The 16,826-nt window shown below is 42.3% G+C and overlaps 1 protein-coding gene across 6 annotated transcripts in view; it reads left to right on the plus strand.

Annotated features, from left to right (window-relative positions):
• The window catches only part of LRMDA (leucine rich melanocyte differentiation associated), a 1,047,682-nt gene that overhangs the window by 218,626 nt on the left and 812,230 nt on the right, over positions 1-16,826 (plus strand). The window contains exon 1 of one of the 6 annotated variants that reach the window (XM_045437738.1): positions 11,642-11,974. The exons of 4 other annotated variants lie outside the window; for them this stretch is intronic. In XM_045437738.1, coding sequence (XP_045293694.1) covers positions 11,956-11,974 — 19 coding nt within the window. In that variant the 5' untranslated portion in view covers positions 11,642-11,955. Of the gene's footprint in view, positions 1-11,641; positions 11,975-16,826 lie in introns of those variants that run through there. One more of the 6 variants, XM_045437739.1, reaches the window with a different exon arrangement.

A 16,826-nucleotide genomic window follows, 5' to 3' on the forward strand; every position in this document is an offset into this window, starting at 1 on the left:
TTGTATTCATTCTGTCTTTCTTCCCTGCCTTCCCCACTTTTTCATTCATCACTTTATCTTTTTGTCTCCCTCTTTGTCTTCTTTTCATTCTTTTCTTTTGTTCCCCTTTTCATTTCTCTTCCCTTTCCTTTGCTGCCCTGGTGTTTGCTTTACTCTGCTCCTGAACACTTTGTAATCACCCCACCTCCATTCCTCCTCCCCCTCTTCTGCTTCCTTTTCCTATGGAATATATAAATAAATATATATGTTTTTTTTTTTCTGTTTTTCTCTTGGTTGTGTCAGCATATTTTAGACTGCTGGGCTTTGCATGTTTTGCAGCTGGTTTTGATGCAGTTGTCAGACGGTGATGGATGACTATCATCATTTAAAGTGTAAAAGAAAATGCCTTGGCACACACAGACATGATCCACTGCCGTCTGCCAGCCTGGATAGGCATGGCCACCATTTTCTTCGCCCCTCTTCTGCCTCCCTCCCTGCTCACACTGCCCTTGCCAGAATCTACAAAAGTCATCGTGAGCTGAGCAGCACCGGGCTCTCGCCTTCTATAATATCACTTTGGTAGTTGTCAGATCATATGAAACGTCAAAATTCATGTGGCCTCTGTGAAGAGATATATTTAGTACAGCTGCTGCATACCTACATGCTACCCCTGACACTGACATATTAGTTATGCTGTCTTTTGCAATCTGATATCTTTAAATTTGCCACCTTGTTAAGTTTTGATTAATGTGATTCCATTTCACTAAAGTAATTGGCTTGGCCTGTTGTAAAAAATAATCAGCCCCTCTACGGAACAAATGCTAGAACATGCTAATGAGGGAGTGAGTTCGTTACAATGATGGCGTGGACTGACAGTTATTAATGATTGTTATGATAAACAGACGAGTGTGAATTGGGATGAGTTGGGCAAAAGTGACAGTTTAAAAATAACGTATATTGGAAAGTACTAACGAAGTAATATACTGTTAGGAAAACAATCATGCAAGTTGTCAAGGAAAGAAGTGTAATTATACAGCCACATGGGCTGCTTAGGAGGACAGGGACCTGCCTGATAATGGACACATTTTTTGTTGGCAAGAGGGAAATATGTTATGGCAGAAAGAGGTGCAGATTGATAAATTAATTGGTCCCTCTCACAGCTCTGAGAGCAAACTTGGCCGGCAGTCATCATGCAGATTAGGGAGATGATGTTTGCCCAATGCCTCTTTCCCCCAGAATCTCCCCAGTCCTTGTTGCCAGGCTTTTCTGAGGCCTCTCTTGTCGTCTCTTCTTCCCATCCAACTTCATGTGCTGCAACAAGTCGTAGAGATGAGTCCTGAGGCAGGCCACACCAAGTGCAACCTTGAGCTGGATGGAATGCTTGCTGCCATGTCTAATTTTTTTTTTTTTTTAAAGACCCTAAAGACTGAAATGCTGTATTGTTGCTAAAGTCTCTGGCTCTGATGGAGGCACTTAGGGGTGCTTTCCAGCTCTGTGAAGGAGACCATGAGGGCTCACACAGGCTGGGACTGTGCACAAGGGAGGTGCCAAGTCTGTATTTCTAATGCCAGCAAGCTGCTGTTGGCTTTTGCATAATTAGGCAAGACAGAAATTTGTGTGTGTGTGTGTGTGTGTGTGTGTGTGGTGTGTGAGAGAGAGAGAGAGACAGAGAGACAGAGAGTCTGTTTCAGATAAATGTGCAAAGTGGGAGGAGGAGGGAAGGTATGTTCTTGAAGAAAGAGTCGACTGGACTTCATGGTTCATGGCCATCCCACCCCACTGGTGTTTGCTGACTTGACAAAGAAGGAAGGCAGGTGAAAGGAGATGGAGACCATATTTTGTGATGCCTCTACAGAAATGGGTTCTAGATTTGTGTCTTGGGAAAGACCTTTGATTGCATATAACCAGTAATCAATTTAAAGTAGCATAGCATAAATAGAGGATTTATAAAGATACTGAGTTATCTCATGGAACCCATGATCAAAGATGTAGCTGGACTTCACAGTGAGTGGGAATCAGACTTGGAGAGGGACCAAGGTGTCCAGTCTAAATCTCCCTTGATCAATTTTTCTTTCTCTGACCCCCCAACACCACCCCTTTCTAAAGCTGCCATCCATCTCCCTCCCCACCAAGCCATGAGAGCCAGGAAAATGAAGGTAAGTCCTGGGGCTTACAGATAGTGTTTATCTGAAGATAGGGTGTCTATCCAAGTCTATCCAGACTTCTTAGAAAGGGAGCTTGATTTCCCTCTGGGTGGCCCACATACTGTGGTTTAGGGATATAGCAAGGAGCCTACTGATGGTGACTGTGATGCTTTGTTTTTCACAAAACTATTATATCAGGATGTACATTAATTCAGTCTTCACAAACACCCCGTTAGGCAGGTGCTGTTCTACTCATTGGACAGATGAGGAACATGAAGCCAACTTTTGTGAACTTGCCCCTCAATCACAGTAAGGGGCAGAGTGGGGGTTTTAATCAGAGCTCTCTTTAAGTCCCTGAAGTTTGATGGTTCCCACTTTACCATATCACCTCTTGCTAGGATGCTGTGCATTTCTGTCCAACTCAGGCTGGTAGGTGAAGTGTAGTTATTTGCCTGAAATTCAAAGAAAAGAAATCTCAGGAAAAATAGTCCAGCCTGTGTTGTATTTGGTCTAAGTAGAGACTGGTCACAGGGGGCTCTTACACAGGAAGTTTGTTATTTGCTTTGAGATTTTTTGCTGCTCCACATATGTAAATATATGACCATGTGGATCTCAGTCCTGGTCTACTTGGGGATGTGAGCAGAAAGACAGTCTGCTTATCTGGCCATCAAGCCCAACAACGACTCTGGAGCCTCCCCATGCAAAACATCCAGAGCAATCCTGAAATCAAAGGGAGCTGCCAATTACCTCACAGCAAATCTGACAATTAAGAAGTCAGTTTCATTTTTTTCGCGTTAGAAAGTATTTGCTCTGGGGAAGGAGCAGGTAACTAAGATTCATTTAGTACAGAACATGTGTTAGGGGTGGTACCAGCCATTTCCTGATGTTGTATCTCAACTGGGGGTGGACACATTCCCATTTTACAGATGAAGAAAGGAAGGTCTGGGTGGTTGAAAGTTACAGACCTTCTAGTGAACTGGACTGTAGAATGATGGTTGGTTTCTTTTGAAAGAAGGCCTTGGTCCTGTCTAATCCAACTGTTTTTTTATGTCCCCCATAAAATTATTGACTCCCCCCCCCCCACCTTCCTGGTGAGACTGGGAGTCCACAGAGTGGAAGGGGTTAGCCCCCTGGATTGGGAGTTGGAGCCTGGATTCTTGTTTTCACTATGACTTTAGGAATAGGTCACAGTCCCTCTCTGTCTCCTATTTGAAGAACAAGCAAGATACTGGCAATTTTGAAAACAAAAGAGAAAACATTTGGATTTGCCTTTCAAGTCCTTAAAAGAAAGGGAAAGAGGGTCCTCTCCTGATGGGCATACTCAGGTTTCCTGTGGGTGTAAGGGCTACCGTCTTCCTGACCCTCAGATGAACCTTTTTCTTACAGTCCTGTGACCAAACAAGAGGTCACCCTAGAGGTGAGAATGCGGTCAGAGGATGAGCCCCCATGGTGGGCAGACAGGGCCAGAGAGAATTCTCATCAGCATTATAGATGGTTGTCTTAGCATCAAAGGGCAGTTCTCTTTCCTCAGGGTAGGGCAGCTTCTTTGTGTCTCTTTTACACTGTTGTCAAAAGAGAAAAAGTAGCCATTCAGCCCTAAAAGTTCTCTCCACTATTTTCTACCTAATCTTCTCCATCTTTTTCTTGCTTAACATAATCCCCCTCAACCCTAGAAACCCCTGTGTCTTTTCTCTCCCTTGCCATGTCTATGTTTTCATGATGGAGTTTCTGTGCTGAATGTGCTGCTGACCCAAATGTTGCTGTATGGCAGAAGACGTACCTGTAAGCACTAACAAGCCCCTAAACCTGGGCTCCTGAACAAGTCTGCCCTCCATCTGGAGAGTCTGGGTAGAAAATGTCCTCAGGAATCTTGTGTGAAGGTAGTGCTCACCCTTAAGGACTGTGCACGCTGTTACAAGCCCTTGAGTATTCTTCCTCTTAGAATTTACTCCCAATTTCAGTCTTAAGATGAGTTGGAAGTTTGTCTACAGGAAGTCTAGGGACCTCTCACAGCAAGGTCATTTCATGAATGCCTATTTTTTTTTTTTTTGACATTTAAGGAAAAGTATTAACTTCTGTGAGGATTGGAAAGGATGTTGGTTTAGACATGGATAGAATGAAATTTTAAAGCTGCATCACAGGAGGGAACGTAGTACCTTTCTCCTTCCAAACTGTCCATCAGTTGAGAACCATGTTGCTGCTAACAGCACCTCCTGGTGGCCCCAAAAGAAGGCGTAGGACCCAACTGATCTTACTTAGCTTTCTATGGAAAGGGTCTTTGGCCCTGGTGACTGAAAATTTTGAGCTGGATGATGGTGGACTTGTAGATTGTGTAGGTTTTTGATGAAAGATATGGTATGTGCCCCCAGAGCACTAGAGGGTTATTGATACACTTGACCCTTCCCCACCTCCATCACACAACATTGCTATGAAAATGTAATCAATCCAGTTTCTGACATCTTCCCCCCACTCTCAAGAGCACCTACTGTATCAACATGACATTTTTTAATCTTGGCTTGTTTTCCAGGCCATGAATTTAATTTCTCAATGCTCCACTGTTCAGGTTTTATGTTCTGAGAGTGGAATGTTGTCCAACAGTAGTTACCGCCATCTTGTTTAGTCACATCCTCTTTCCTGGGCATCCTAAAACCAAATAGTTTTTAAAAATTCATTGCAGCCATGGTCACTCAGCCTTGTGCTAATAGTCACCAAGTTCTGACAAAGCGAGTCCGACATCCCTCGATAAGTAAAATCCGAACCTCCTGATGTTGTATAACAGTAAGCAGATTGGCACGTCTTTGGATTAGTGGAGGCACTGAAGCAAAATGCTCAATCCTTAGTGACCTTTGGCAAATGGATGGGGATGTGTAGCCATCGTAGGTTATCTTTATGTTCATTGTGTAGACACTCAACCTCTGCCAGGCCAACACAGAAGCTGTCAGAGCAGATAAACTTAGTTAGGAACTAGCTGTTTTCCTTACTACATCGCAGTGCTCTGCAGAACTATTTTGTCTGATAACCTGCTTCTTAAACTTGTCTGTGAGTAGTTCTGTGAAGCATTAAGCCTTTCCTCTTGGGTTTTGAGCTGCTTATACTTTGTTTTAATCTTTGGGCCTAGGACTTTGTTTCTTATAAAATGTGCAGTCAGCTGTCCTCTGTTGCAGAATATTCTGGTGAGTTCCTTTTAGGGAATCCATGAGAGATGTTATATTTGGGTCTTACAGGCATGCATTGTGGGGGCCTGTGTTTGTGCATGCGTGTGTAAATGTGCTCCTTCTATTTGTTCAGGAGGCATTCTGTGGAAGTGAGGTCCCCTTTGATCATTTCTTTCTGAACCCATTAATGCCTATCTTTAGTTGACACATATTTCATATGTTGATTTATAATTTCATAAACACTTAGAGAAAAAATTTGGGCAAACATTCTTCACATTTGGAGTAAAGCCCATACTTTTTTCCCCCTCTTCTGCTAGAGTAGCAGTGACTCCAGGCCAGGGATATTGGATATGAAGACTGGCTCTGTGACTTTGAGCAAGTTGCTTAACTTCTCTGAGCTCAGATTTGCTCCCTTTTAAAATGAGACCTGTTCCAGCTTCAATGGATTCCACACTCTCATAGCCAAGAATAGGACTGAAGCAGAGTATGTTTTAGGGGAAGTGGATGAACTGTTGGGCTTTTCTTCTTTCATTCCTATTCCAGGTGAAGATAAAAGACTTTGCTCTCTACTGAGCTGACATGAATTCAGAATTCATTAGTTTTCAGACTTTCTTTTAAGCTTCAGACAGGATTGTGAAGGGAAAAGCCTGCCCCCGATTCCTTCGCCTTATTAGTTCTGTTCATATAATGTGCTGCAGAAACTGCTAATTGTCACTTGAGCTGATGGGTGAGGGTCTGCTTTCTTGAGGAAAAAGTTGAATTTTGCAGTTCCTGTCTCCCTCTTGCTTAGCTAGAGGTCTAGTCAGGTCTTACAGAACAGGAATCTAAATTAAATCTAAATTAAAATAAATTAATTTTGCCCCTTTGCTGAAGAAAAAGCGGAGAGTGGGAGAATTGTAAGGTGACAGTGTAAATCTCCAGTTGTATACAAGATAATGTAATGATAAAACTATAATTGTGGAGGCATTCGTAGAGTGTCTGTGGGTTCTCCTTGCACGTGCTAGCACTGGGAGAGGTACAAACCTGCACCTGTGCATATACTTTACTATGGAGCCATTTAGACATAATTTCAATGTAGTACAAACTCCTCCATTGTTAACACTCAAAAGACTTGTTTTATTAATTTTAGTTCACGACTCAAAGTATTGTATGCTCCCGTGTGAGAAGTCACTTCTTGCAACTTGAGCCCAGTATCCTATGTTTGTGCATCAGCTTCACAGAACATCAAGCTTAAAACGTAAACATTATTAAAAAAAATTCCATTAGCATTCCTTTCTGAATTTTTGGTATCTGCTGAATATACCTTTTTTTTTCTACACCTCTCTGAGCCTTCTCTGTGTCTGTTAAACTTTCCGTAGTTTTCCAGGATTTGCTTAGTAAAGTCCCCAGGTTGGCCTTCGTAGAAACCTTTGCTTCCCAAGGCTGGAAGTCACACCAGCAGTCAGTGACCACCCTTCATGATAAGGCATTTTCTGAATGTGTCCTCTTTCTTTGGCTGAGGGACAGTTATTGTGAAGCTGGGAAACACATCTTCGGTTGAAAGATTGCCCTCTTAGCAATGTAGTAATTGTAATTTGGGAGTAGATGGTTTCAGCAAGAGGTGGCACAAGCGTTCAATTCTGGCTCTATCACTTAGGAGCTGTATGACTGTAGGCAGGTGTTCAACTCTAGGGGCCACGGATGTACACTGGGAACACCACGTCCACGTCTTTATAGGGCTGTCCTGGAGGTTCCTGAGATAATGCTAGTCAGTTTACTCATTTCATGGAAGTTGAAGTGGAACTACCAACTTCATGGAATGGAATAGTTCTCATTCAGGAGTATGTTAAAATTTGCTAAGTAGAATCTAACTCCTGGAACTTCCAGACAAATGGGAAGACAGAGGCTGCCCGATTTAGCTTTCAGCTCTATATTTGGGAAATTGTGAAAGATCTCCATTTTCCTTAATGTCTGGACTCTTTCACTGTTTGGCTTTTGTCCTTCTCCCTCCCCTCCCTTTCCTTTCCTTCTCTTTATTCTTTCATTGAAAGATTTACTGGCATGAAGATGTGCTAATAACTACTTGTCTTGGAGTAAGTTGAGCGCAGAAGGTAAAGCCAAACGTTGTACAGTGCACAGATGTGAACACCAGTGCCTCCGAAGAGTAATGCAGCTTAAGAGAAAGTTTGACAAAGTGAGTAATCTGACCACGGCTTTGTAAGAGCTTTCAGAAGAATTAGGGGGAATTTCATATATTTGAAGCAATTAAAACAAGAATGGAAAAGCATGTATTTGAGAAGACCAGAGAAGGAAATGGAAAGAAATCCTTACAGCTCGGGGATTTGAAATCTCAATGACACTATTTTAAGTCATGTGAAACTTTTCCTGTCTTAAAAACTAAACAGTAAAATTAACTTTGCTCTAGTTTTTATGGACTTCTTTTGAATTATTGCATAAAAGTAACAGAAGTTTCTGGCAAGTGGACCAGATTTCCAAAACTCTTTCTCACAAAGGCATTGAGAACTATCAGAAAAGTTACATGTTTTTGTTATCATGAAAACATTAATAATATTGAAACTTGGCTAGAACCAATTTTAACTTTGAAACCTCAGCTTCAGTGGGTACATGTAGCTGATAAATCTCTTTTGTGGTTGTCAAAACAAGCAAAGCTAACTTTGTACATTTCCTATTATAACTAAAAGCACTTTGACAGTGAAATCGGGTATATCAATATGGAGAGCAAACAGCCTATTCATTTTATCACCACACTTCTCTAAGAATTTTGACATTTCTGAAATATGTATCACTTCCAACAAGGAAGCGCAAAGTTGATAAAGGTTGTGATGGTGTAGTTCTTGGAGGCTGACCACCCCAGTTAGCATTGCTGGTCTGCCTGGTGTAAGTACCTTGCAAGGCCAGCCTATTGCTCATCTGACCACGTGGCCTATGCCATCTGCCCATGTCTCTGAGGGCTTCCAGCAATACTGGAGTTTGGGTGAAACTGGGTTTTCAGGCAGATTGGGCATGGAACATCCAAGATTAGGTCCTTATGTTGGAGTTAGTCACAGTGAACCAGAGTTCTTGACAGGGCTGGGCTCTGTGGAAAGATGCATCCTATCAGAGTGACCAATATATGCTTTCAGAGGAAAGGTCTATGTGTGCTGTGGGCAGGGAATAGGCTGTGATTGGGTCCCCAACCTGAAAGGTATATGCCTTGAAGAATGTATGTTTATAGGTGGGGGGTTTCGTATATGGATAAGTGACATTTGGTAACAAACTGTTGACCTAGCTCTTTCCATGGGGCTTGAATGAGGAGGGCATTTGTCCAAATGTGGCGAGGAGCCTGGGCTCTTTCAGCTGCACCTTCCTTCATCCCACCCTGGCCCTTTCCGAACCCCCAAGTCATCAGCTCTCCTTCTGGGACCTTTCTTCCTGTGATCCCTCTTTTGGCATTTTAATGACCTTCTGCTGATCTCTTCTTATTTTCCTCCTGTCTTCTCTGAATTCTTTGAGGATAATGAGTATCTTGTACTTGTAGTTTTTGTCGTTTTCTTCTGCTTGCTCACAGTAGCTCATACTTTCTCTCATTCCAAAGTATTTGTTGAACACTTACTTTATCCCAGGCAACTTGTAGTGGTCTCCATTCTTTGGCTTGGAAATAAGCTTGACAGTTAGTGTTTTATGTGGGGTGATTAGCAGAGGAAAGTGTGGCGAAGAGCCCAGATTCTGCTGATGAGGCCCTGGCTCAGCAGTGCCCCTTCCTGGCTCTGCCTCAGTTTTCTCATTGAAACAGTGGGGATATAAGAGGACCTACTTCATATGGTTGCATTATATGGGTTAGCCCTCACTGCCTTTGTTACTGTTCTCCTACCTGAGGACTTTGGGGAGGACGAAGAGGTAGTCATAAACAGTACTTTTGGTCAGTGAATTTTTAACTATTTTGTGAGGCTGATTTAGTGAGAAAGTCTTTGGGAGCCAGAAGGGAGGTAACTTTTGTTCCCCTTTTATCTGCCCTCCAGGATTGGCATGCCCTGTAGCTGGTTCCTTGGTGCAGGAGACAATGATGATGCCTTTTATATGCAGGGACTCTTCTTAGCTGCTTGCCTTTGTGAGCAAATATCTCCTCTGTTAAGAGATTAGAGCCTTAATCCTAAATGATATTTCATGCTCCAGGACTTAAATTTATATATCACCATCCCGAATAATGTATTGGATTGCATTAAACAGATTGTAGATTAACATGCAACTATAAAACAAATTGTCAATGCGTTGTTGACAACTCTAAGTGCAAGTTCATATATTTAACTACATTTGGGGAATATTGAAGTGTTTAAAGCAGCTTAACTGGTTGATGTAAAATTAAGCATCATGTTCTATTTCAATTTGTGGGCCAGCCTGAGAGACAATAAAATGGAGGCTTAGGCTTGAGAGAAAGGGAGCATGGGAGAAAATTTTGGAGGCAGCCTTGGTACCAGGAAAATCCTGGCACGGTCCAGATTTATTGGGTGGTGATGAAAGGATTCTACCCACAAAGGGCCACATTGGGTAGTAGTAGAAGGATGTCCATTTATTTGTTCAGCCTATGAGCAGTCATTTGAAACCTCAAGGAGTTTCTAATCTAGTTGAGGAGATAAAGCAACTGACATACTAAAAACAGTGGTGAAGAGTACAAGCCATAAAGTCCTTTAGCTTGAAGCCATGTGCGATAGGTCACAGGTTAGAATTCACAGGCAAGGACACGGGGCTAAGAATCGTCAGAAAGATCTTAAAGATGGTGACACATAACAAATGCTGGGAAGATGTTTAAAGAAGAAAATGGAAGCGGGGGTTGGGAGGAAGCATGGTGCATGGTACTGGTGTGCTTGGACCATGGGAAGCTACTGTTGAACGCTTGGGTGAGACTAGGTAATAGGCATGGCAGCCAGGCAAGCATTGACCCTGGAACCAGATGGCCCAGGGGTCAAATCCTGGCTCCCCCACTTTCTAGCTGTGTGATCTTGGGGGGTTGACTTAACCTCTTTGTTTTTCAGTTTTCCCACTTGAATAATGGGGATAATTACTGTACCTATTTCTTAGGATTATGGGGAAGATTAAATGTGTGCTTGGCTAGAGGAGGAGCATAGTGGAAGTAGTGTTTGACATGTATTCAAATTTGATTCTAGGGTAAGAGATGAAAATTAGGAAGGCAGACTGGAGAGGCTGTTGAAGCAAATTAAGTACAAGGTAATGAGTCTTAGACTGAAGATGGATCCTAATAAAGAAGAGAGCGTATATATTGTTTTTTTTTTTTTTTCCCTTACTGTTCTTTGCTTGGGCTGTGAACATTGGTGTCTATATTCTGCAGGGATTTTATAAGCCTTTTTCTAAAGAGTACATCCTGAGATGGGTCTGTGTGAGCTGAGAGTGTGGACCCTGCCAAATGTGGGCCTTTCCTTTCTTCCCCCTCTCTCTTCCTCCACAGTGTTGAGACTTTTTTGCACTTATTCCAAAACTTCTCCTAAATAGCTTTGGAACAAATATATTTATGGATGCAAATTATCTGGAGAGAGATCTCAGCTTGCACTTACAGATAATGTGGGGTGACCAGGCAAAACTCCAGTATAATCTGGAGCTGCATTAAAGGGAGTAGGACGTGCAAAGCCATTTTCACTCCATGCTTGCATGAATGAGATCCTTGTTGGAGCTCTGAAGTTGCTTACAAGAGTTCAAAGAGAATGTGGAAAAAATGGGAGGTGTGGCAGTTTGGTGGAAAAATGATTCAAGGAATAGGAAATAGATCTCTGAGGGAAAAATCTTGTAAGACTGGTATGTTCAGGCTAGAGAAGGAAAAGATAGAGGTTAAATTAGTTACTACTCTCAAACAGCAAAGAGTTTTTTTTAGATGTAGATACGTGTTTCTCAAAGAGTATTCCATGGAACCCAAGTCTTGGGGAGGGGTAGCTTTAGAAGATAAATCAGTTTGGGAAATGATGTGCTTTAGCTCGCTGTGAACAATTCACAAAGCATGTTAGCATCTTAAAGGGACTGAAGCTTTCTACAGAAAAGAACCCCATTCTACTCTGGGTAATATTAGAGTATTCCAAACATTTTCAGCTATTTTTCTAACACCTTTGGAAAGTGCTGTTTAAGAATTACTAAGGTGTTGAGTATAAAACAAAAAAGGGTTGAGGCATGAGACCAAGCATCATGGTGATAATATATTAGAATTTTCTATTGGGGGAAGCTTGAGTTTTTTTCCCTTTCCTTTCCTCTCCCCTCTCACCTTTGTTTTGGTGGTAAGGAAGAAGAGAATATAGTTGGGCACGTTTTTGAGGCCCTTGGCTGGACTAGGTTCAGGGGCCACTGCCTGTGGTGGTTTCCGGTCCTGAGGACATAGAGGCTGAGTGATGTGGGCTCAGGTTTGGGGCCTGAACTGTTGTCTTTTGGTGGATGGACAAGGTTGACAGGACTGGTCCCTGTAGTAGGTGTTGAGGTGGGCGACCCCGGGCATTGGCCAGGAAATGGTGAGCACAGACTTGGTCACTGGACTGAGGCTGGCCTGGGGAGACCCATGGCAACTTGCTGGTACAAAGTACATTTCTGCATCTGTCAAGGGCCAGTTAACCTCACAAGTGAGTGAGAGTGGTTCAGGGGCTAGCAACTCATTATGAGTTTTAGGAAGTTCAAGAAATGGCATTTGGGAGAAGGACTCCAGGTTGATGGCATTTTCTTCATCAGGTATGCCGAGTCTCTTTGTAGTTTTTGCTTAAGACCCACCTCTCCATTTCTCTTTGTTTTCTCTTTGCCTTTGCTTCCCTCCCTGCCTCTATTTTTTCACACTCTCTGTCCTTGCCTTTCCTTTCCTTCTCCCACTAAGTCTGCTTACTCTGTCATGGCTAAATTATTTTTCTTTTTGCTAAGTGAGATGCATACCTTACTCTTGTGATCCTGGGAGAATCTTTTTGTTTTCCTAAGTCCTAAATGACCCGTCTCTCATTCTTTTCCCATCCCTGCGGGAATGTGTACATCTGAGTGTCTCTCTCCTATGTCTCTTTGTCTCTCTTTGCCTCTCCACACACACACACACACACACACACACACACACACACACACGCACACACACACACAATCTTGAAAGCACAGGATACACCTTTTGTGTTTCATTTATTGTAAAATATTGCACACATCTGTAATTATATTACTCTTAAAATAAAGCCTTCATCCACTCTTAACATCTTTTGATGTCCCTTCCCTGCTGACTCTATTTTCTCTTGTTCCCACTTTACGTTAATGTGAAGAGACAGTTGAGTAAATGCACAATGAACTTCAAAACCTAGTAATTGTTTTTCAGAAAGAATGAAACTTGCGAATTAGATATGGATTGTAAAAGAACACCAGGGCTGATTAGTGTTCGTGAGGGGCGACTGCTGGACGGCTCTGACACCTGCCTGCCAGCACTCTCCAGAAATGCCACCATTGATGCCTCTGTTCTGCCCATCACAGGGTTGGGGGGTGGGAGGGAGAAGTGGTGGGTGGGAGTTAAAAGACTGTGCAGTGAACCACCTTGTCAGGCTTGGCAGTGCATGGGACGCTTGACATAAAAGGCAGAGAGAAACAAAGATGAGTCGCATCCATTTTACAAGCAAACTCTAGTTATCTGTAAAAATAAAATAAAATAATAAGGTATCTTTTTTGAAAAGAGAGAATGAGTGAGTCTTGAAAGGGGTTCACCACGGTTTTGTGTGTGTGTGTGTGTGTGTGTGTGTGTGTGTGTGTGTTTTAAGGTTGTGGAGATAATGAGTTTTTTGAGACTTGGGGGAGGAAAAGAATTCACAAGCCAAGTTTCAAGCTGCTGAAAAATTGCTTTTAGGAAAGAAGGAAAAAAAAAACCCTTTTCCATGCTAACCATCTGCTTGCGTCTTGTTTACTGCCCAGAGTGCCAGTTTGTGCTTATTAATCATGCTTACACAAGTATCTTAATTACTCCCTATGTAGCTGCTCTGTCTTGAACTCAGAAGTTGACCTTTCTCTTTTTATTCCTTTAAATCATTAATCATACACAATCAACGCCAGCGGGGCAGAGCCATGGAGAAGGCTACCCAGATTCTCACACCTCACGCCAGTCCCAAGCAGACAGGGAACGCCAGAGTGACTGCTTCGCCAGCAGCGGGGCGTATCTTAATTAATGACTCTGCTGTGTTGAGACACACGGGCTGGGGGAGGCCGCTCCTGCCACCACCCCTCGGCGCTCCTCCCTGCTTCCTCACTTGCTGCCTGGTTTGAGGAATGACTGCTTTACTCTGCTGAAAACCATAAAGGCCGCTGGGGTTTTATGGTCCTGCACACCTAGACTTTGGAAGAATCGAGGCACAGGCAAAGCGAACTTCTGAGAGAAGATTCTATTTACCATGAGTGGGAATTTTTACTAGACCATTTATTTACTTCTTCCATTTTGCTACGCATGTGAAATCTGTTTAGGATCCTGTTAAAATGTAAATTGATGATTCAGGATGTCTGCCTGGGACCTGAGCATGTGCCTTCCTAACAAGCTCCCACATGACACTGATGCTGCTGGTCCATGGACACACTTTGAGTAGCAAGGAGCTAGACAAGTGAGGACACCCAAGGTCCTCCCTTCAAGCCTGAAGATAGTATGAGGGAGGGTAACTCCTAGGAATGTGATACATATGTTTTTTCCCCTTTTGGCTAGACGAGTAAATTTTGGTGCATGGAAACAAAAAGAATTTCCACAAAAGTGACACAGATATGCACAAATGTACCTTCTCTGGGCAAAAGATACACGATACAAAGATTGCCTTACATAAGGAGGGAAGAGTGGAATTGGGACTTCTTTTGACTTTTTCATTGAACTTTGTAAAAAAAAAAAAAAAAAAAAAAAAAACCAAAAAAACAAACAACAACAAAACACTTAAAACAGCTGAAAAAATTCTCCAGATAAAAAAATAAAACGATTTCCAAAGTGAAATAATAATGATAAAATTAAAAGAGGATTGTGGCTTGGGTTTCATAAGACTGTTTCTCTGTTCCAGTACACCAGACAAATTACAGGATGTGGAAGTAATTTTGTCTCCCCCTCCCCCAACTGTGATGTTTCTGCCTCGTGAGTAGGATGGGATGACTAGAGATAAGAAACAGAGGGGAAAATAAAAACTGAGGGTCTCTTCTTTTTGCCGGGTTGAACCTTCTACTCTTAAAGGGGAAGAATTTCACCTCTCTGGCAAGATAGCTTGAATTTCTCCTCACGGTCATTAATTGTACACTTAAAAGCAGGAACTACGATGTGAAAAGTTGTATGACAATGATGTGCATGTCAGAATTTTGGCTGATGCTCCCAGCAGTGATGACACAGGGATGAAACACATTCTAAATAGGGCCTGGGATTTGCATACCTACCTCGTCTCAGGGAAGCAGGGTAGTTCCTGTACTGATGCTGAGGGTTTTGCCATCGTAATCCTTTGGAAAGAAACACAGGGAAACACATTTTAAGAAACTTTTGTTGCTTTCCATTTCATCTCATAGTGGGGTGAGGGTCAGGGTGGGAAGGGATTTGATTAAAAACAAAGTCTTAAGTAAAAGCAACAAATCCGTGTTAGTGAAAAATCACCTAATTAATTCAGATAAAAACTTTGTCATTCCACATGCAATAAGAGTACACGGTTAAGTGACTTTATTATTTACATTAAAAATTACTTGTTCGTGAAGTAAAAAAAAAAATCAATTACCCTGAATGAGGTGAATTAAGAAAATATTTCACCAGTGTAGCTTGTCTTTTCAACTGGCTGCCTTTTCAGAGTTTCTTGGTGATTTATGAAGTGAAAACTCTGTCTTGTCTCTGGTGAGGACGTTCTGTAGCCTTCCTACATAGTTTTGGTATTTGGGTATGTTCATGTTTTTTGGCAGCCTGGAGAAGATCCTGGATGAAATGACAGAAATACATAACTCACTTTCGTTTGGTAAAGTAATAATTAATTAGAACTTCTGGACATGAAGCATTTTGAGAACTGGATCTGGGTGCCTTGCATAACCATGGTCTCCTGTTAAACCCTTTATAGAAGACTCTCCTTGTTCTTGGAACTTTGTGCGGACTTGAGAGCAAGCTGATTTAAGTGTTGAGAGCCTGGTTTGGCAAGAGTTGTGTTTATGCTTTTCTCTCTCAAGGCTGTGGATCTGACCTCTCCAAGGAAGCAAAGCTATTTTTAGGGAAAAGCTAGAGTGGCACTTTCTGGGGGAAATTTGTGGCACTTTTCATAGAGAACTCTTTGGACAGGGTGGGGTTTGCTGAATTTTCATTAGGACCCTACTGTCTTTGGGCCAGGGCTCCACTGCTTCCATTAGCGGATGCCAGATTTGTTGTAATGGGAGAGGATACTATAGGAAGCTTATCAAAGCTCTCTGTTTAGAAAAGAGGGATTTTGTAGGCTCTGGGGTGGGAGCCTAGGAGATGTGAAGTTTTAAAAGTACCCCAGGTAATTTTAATGTGCATCCAGGGTTTAGAACTGCAATAAAAAATAGACGTAAGGTCTTACTCAGCTTGGCCTTTTTCATTCTCTAGCTGCTCTATGTTTCTGGAACCATATTACTTCAGACATGTTCAAGCCCTGAAGACCAAGTGATGACCTAAGTAGGGCATCTGCCTTGAGATACCTATACTCTACAGAGAAGAGTGTTCTGTGGTTCCAAATTAACTGTTTTGGACTTGACTTTGCCCACCGTGTCCTGTGTCTGGCTTTCCTGCCTTTGTTCTTGTCTACTGGCTTGGTTTGCCCTTTTAGTGCTTTCCTGAGCTTTGTTAGATGTATTTCTTTTGTAGATCTAACTCTGGGCTCACATCTGACCCCAGTCCGAACAGCATGGTGTGATAGATACCATAAGAAGAATGGATTTTATGGTGAAAGCTCCATGTAGAACAAAGTTCAACACTTGTCTTAACTATAGGGGTCTTCAGAGTATATACTCAGGTACACGTGTGTATATCTAAGAAGAGAGTATATAGTCTTACCCACTGGTGTATTCTCATGAATTCTCTTTATCAGGTACCTTCCTATGGGTCTGATAATCCATGAAGTATACTTTGACCAATGCTATTCTAAACTCTGGGACTTAGTCCAGCCTCCACTCTGGAGAATGGAGCTGTTTCTATGCTTAGTCTAGACCACTGACTCACGTTCTGTCCATGAGCTCACTGGTTCCTTTGTGTCCCCTCTTTTTCTACCAGCCCTCCCACTGGAGTTCAAAACTGTGTATCACCTTGCCGCCTTCTTCTGACAATAACAAACCCCAAGTGGCCTAAACCTTTCCATTCCCTTCCTTGTAAAATCAGGTAGTGGTATCATATATTCATTTAAAATTGCCAAATCCCTATATTAGGTGCTAGAGAAGAGTTGAATTCCATTCTGCAAGAATTTATGAGTACCAACTCTATGCCAGACACTGGGTTTGGTATTAGGGGTACAAACTTGGTTGGTATTCTGACTTGCCTGAAGGAACTCATGTTCTGACAGAGAGCCTAGTGGTTTCGAACCTATGTCATACTGGGAAGGAAAGGATACAGGGTGCTTACAGGAGCTCC

This window comes from Leopardus geoffroyi, chromosome D2 (genome assembly GCF_018350155.1).
Source record: "Leopardus geoffroyi isolate Oge1 chromosome D2, O.geoffroyi_Oge1_pat1.0, whole genome shotgun sequence".
NCBI lineage: Eukaryota > Metazoa > Chordata > Mammalia > Carnivora > Felidae > Leopardus > Leopardus geoffroyi.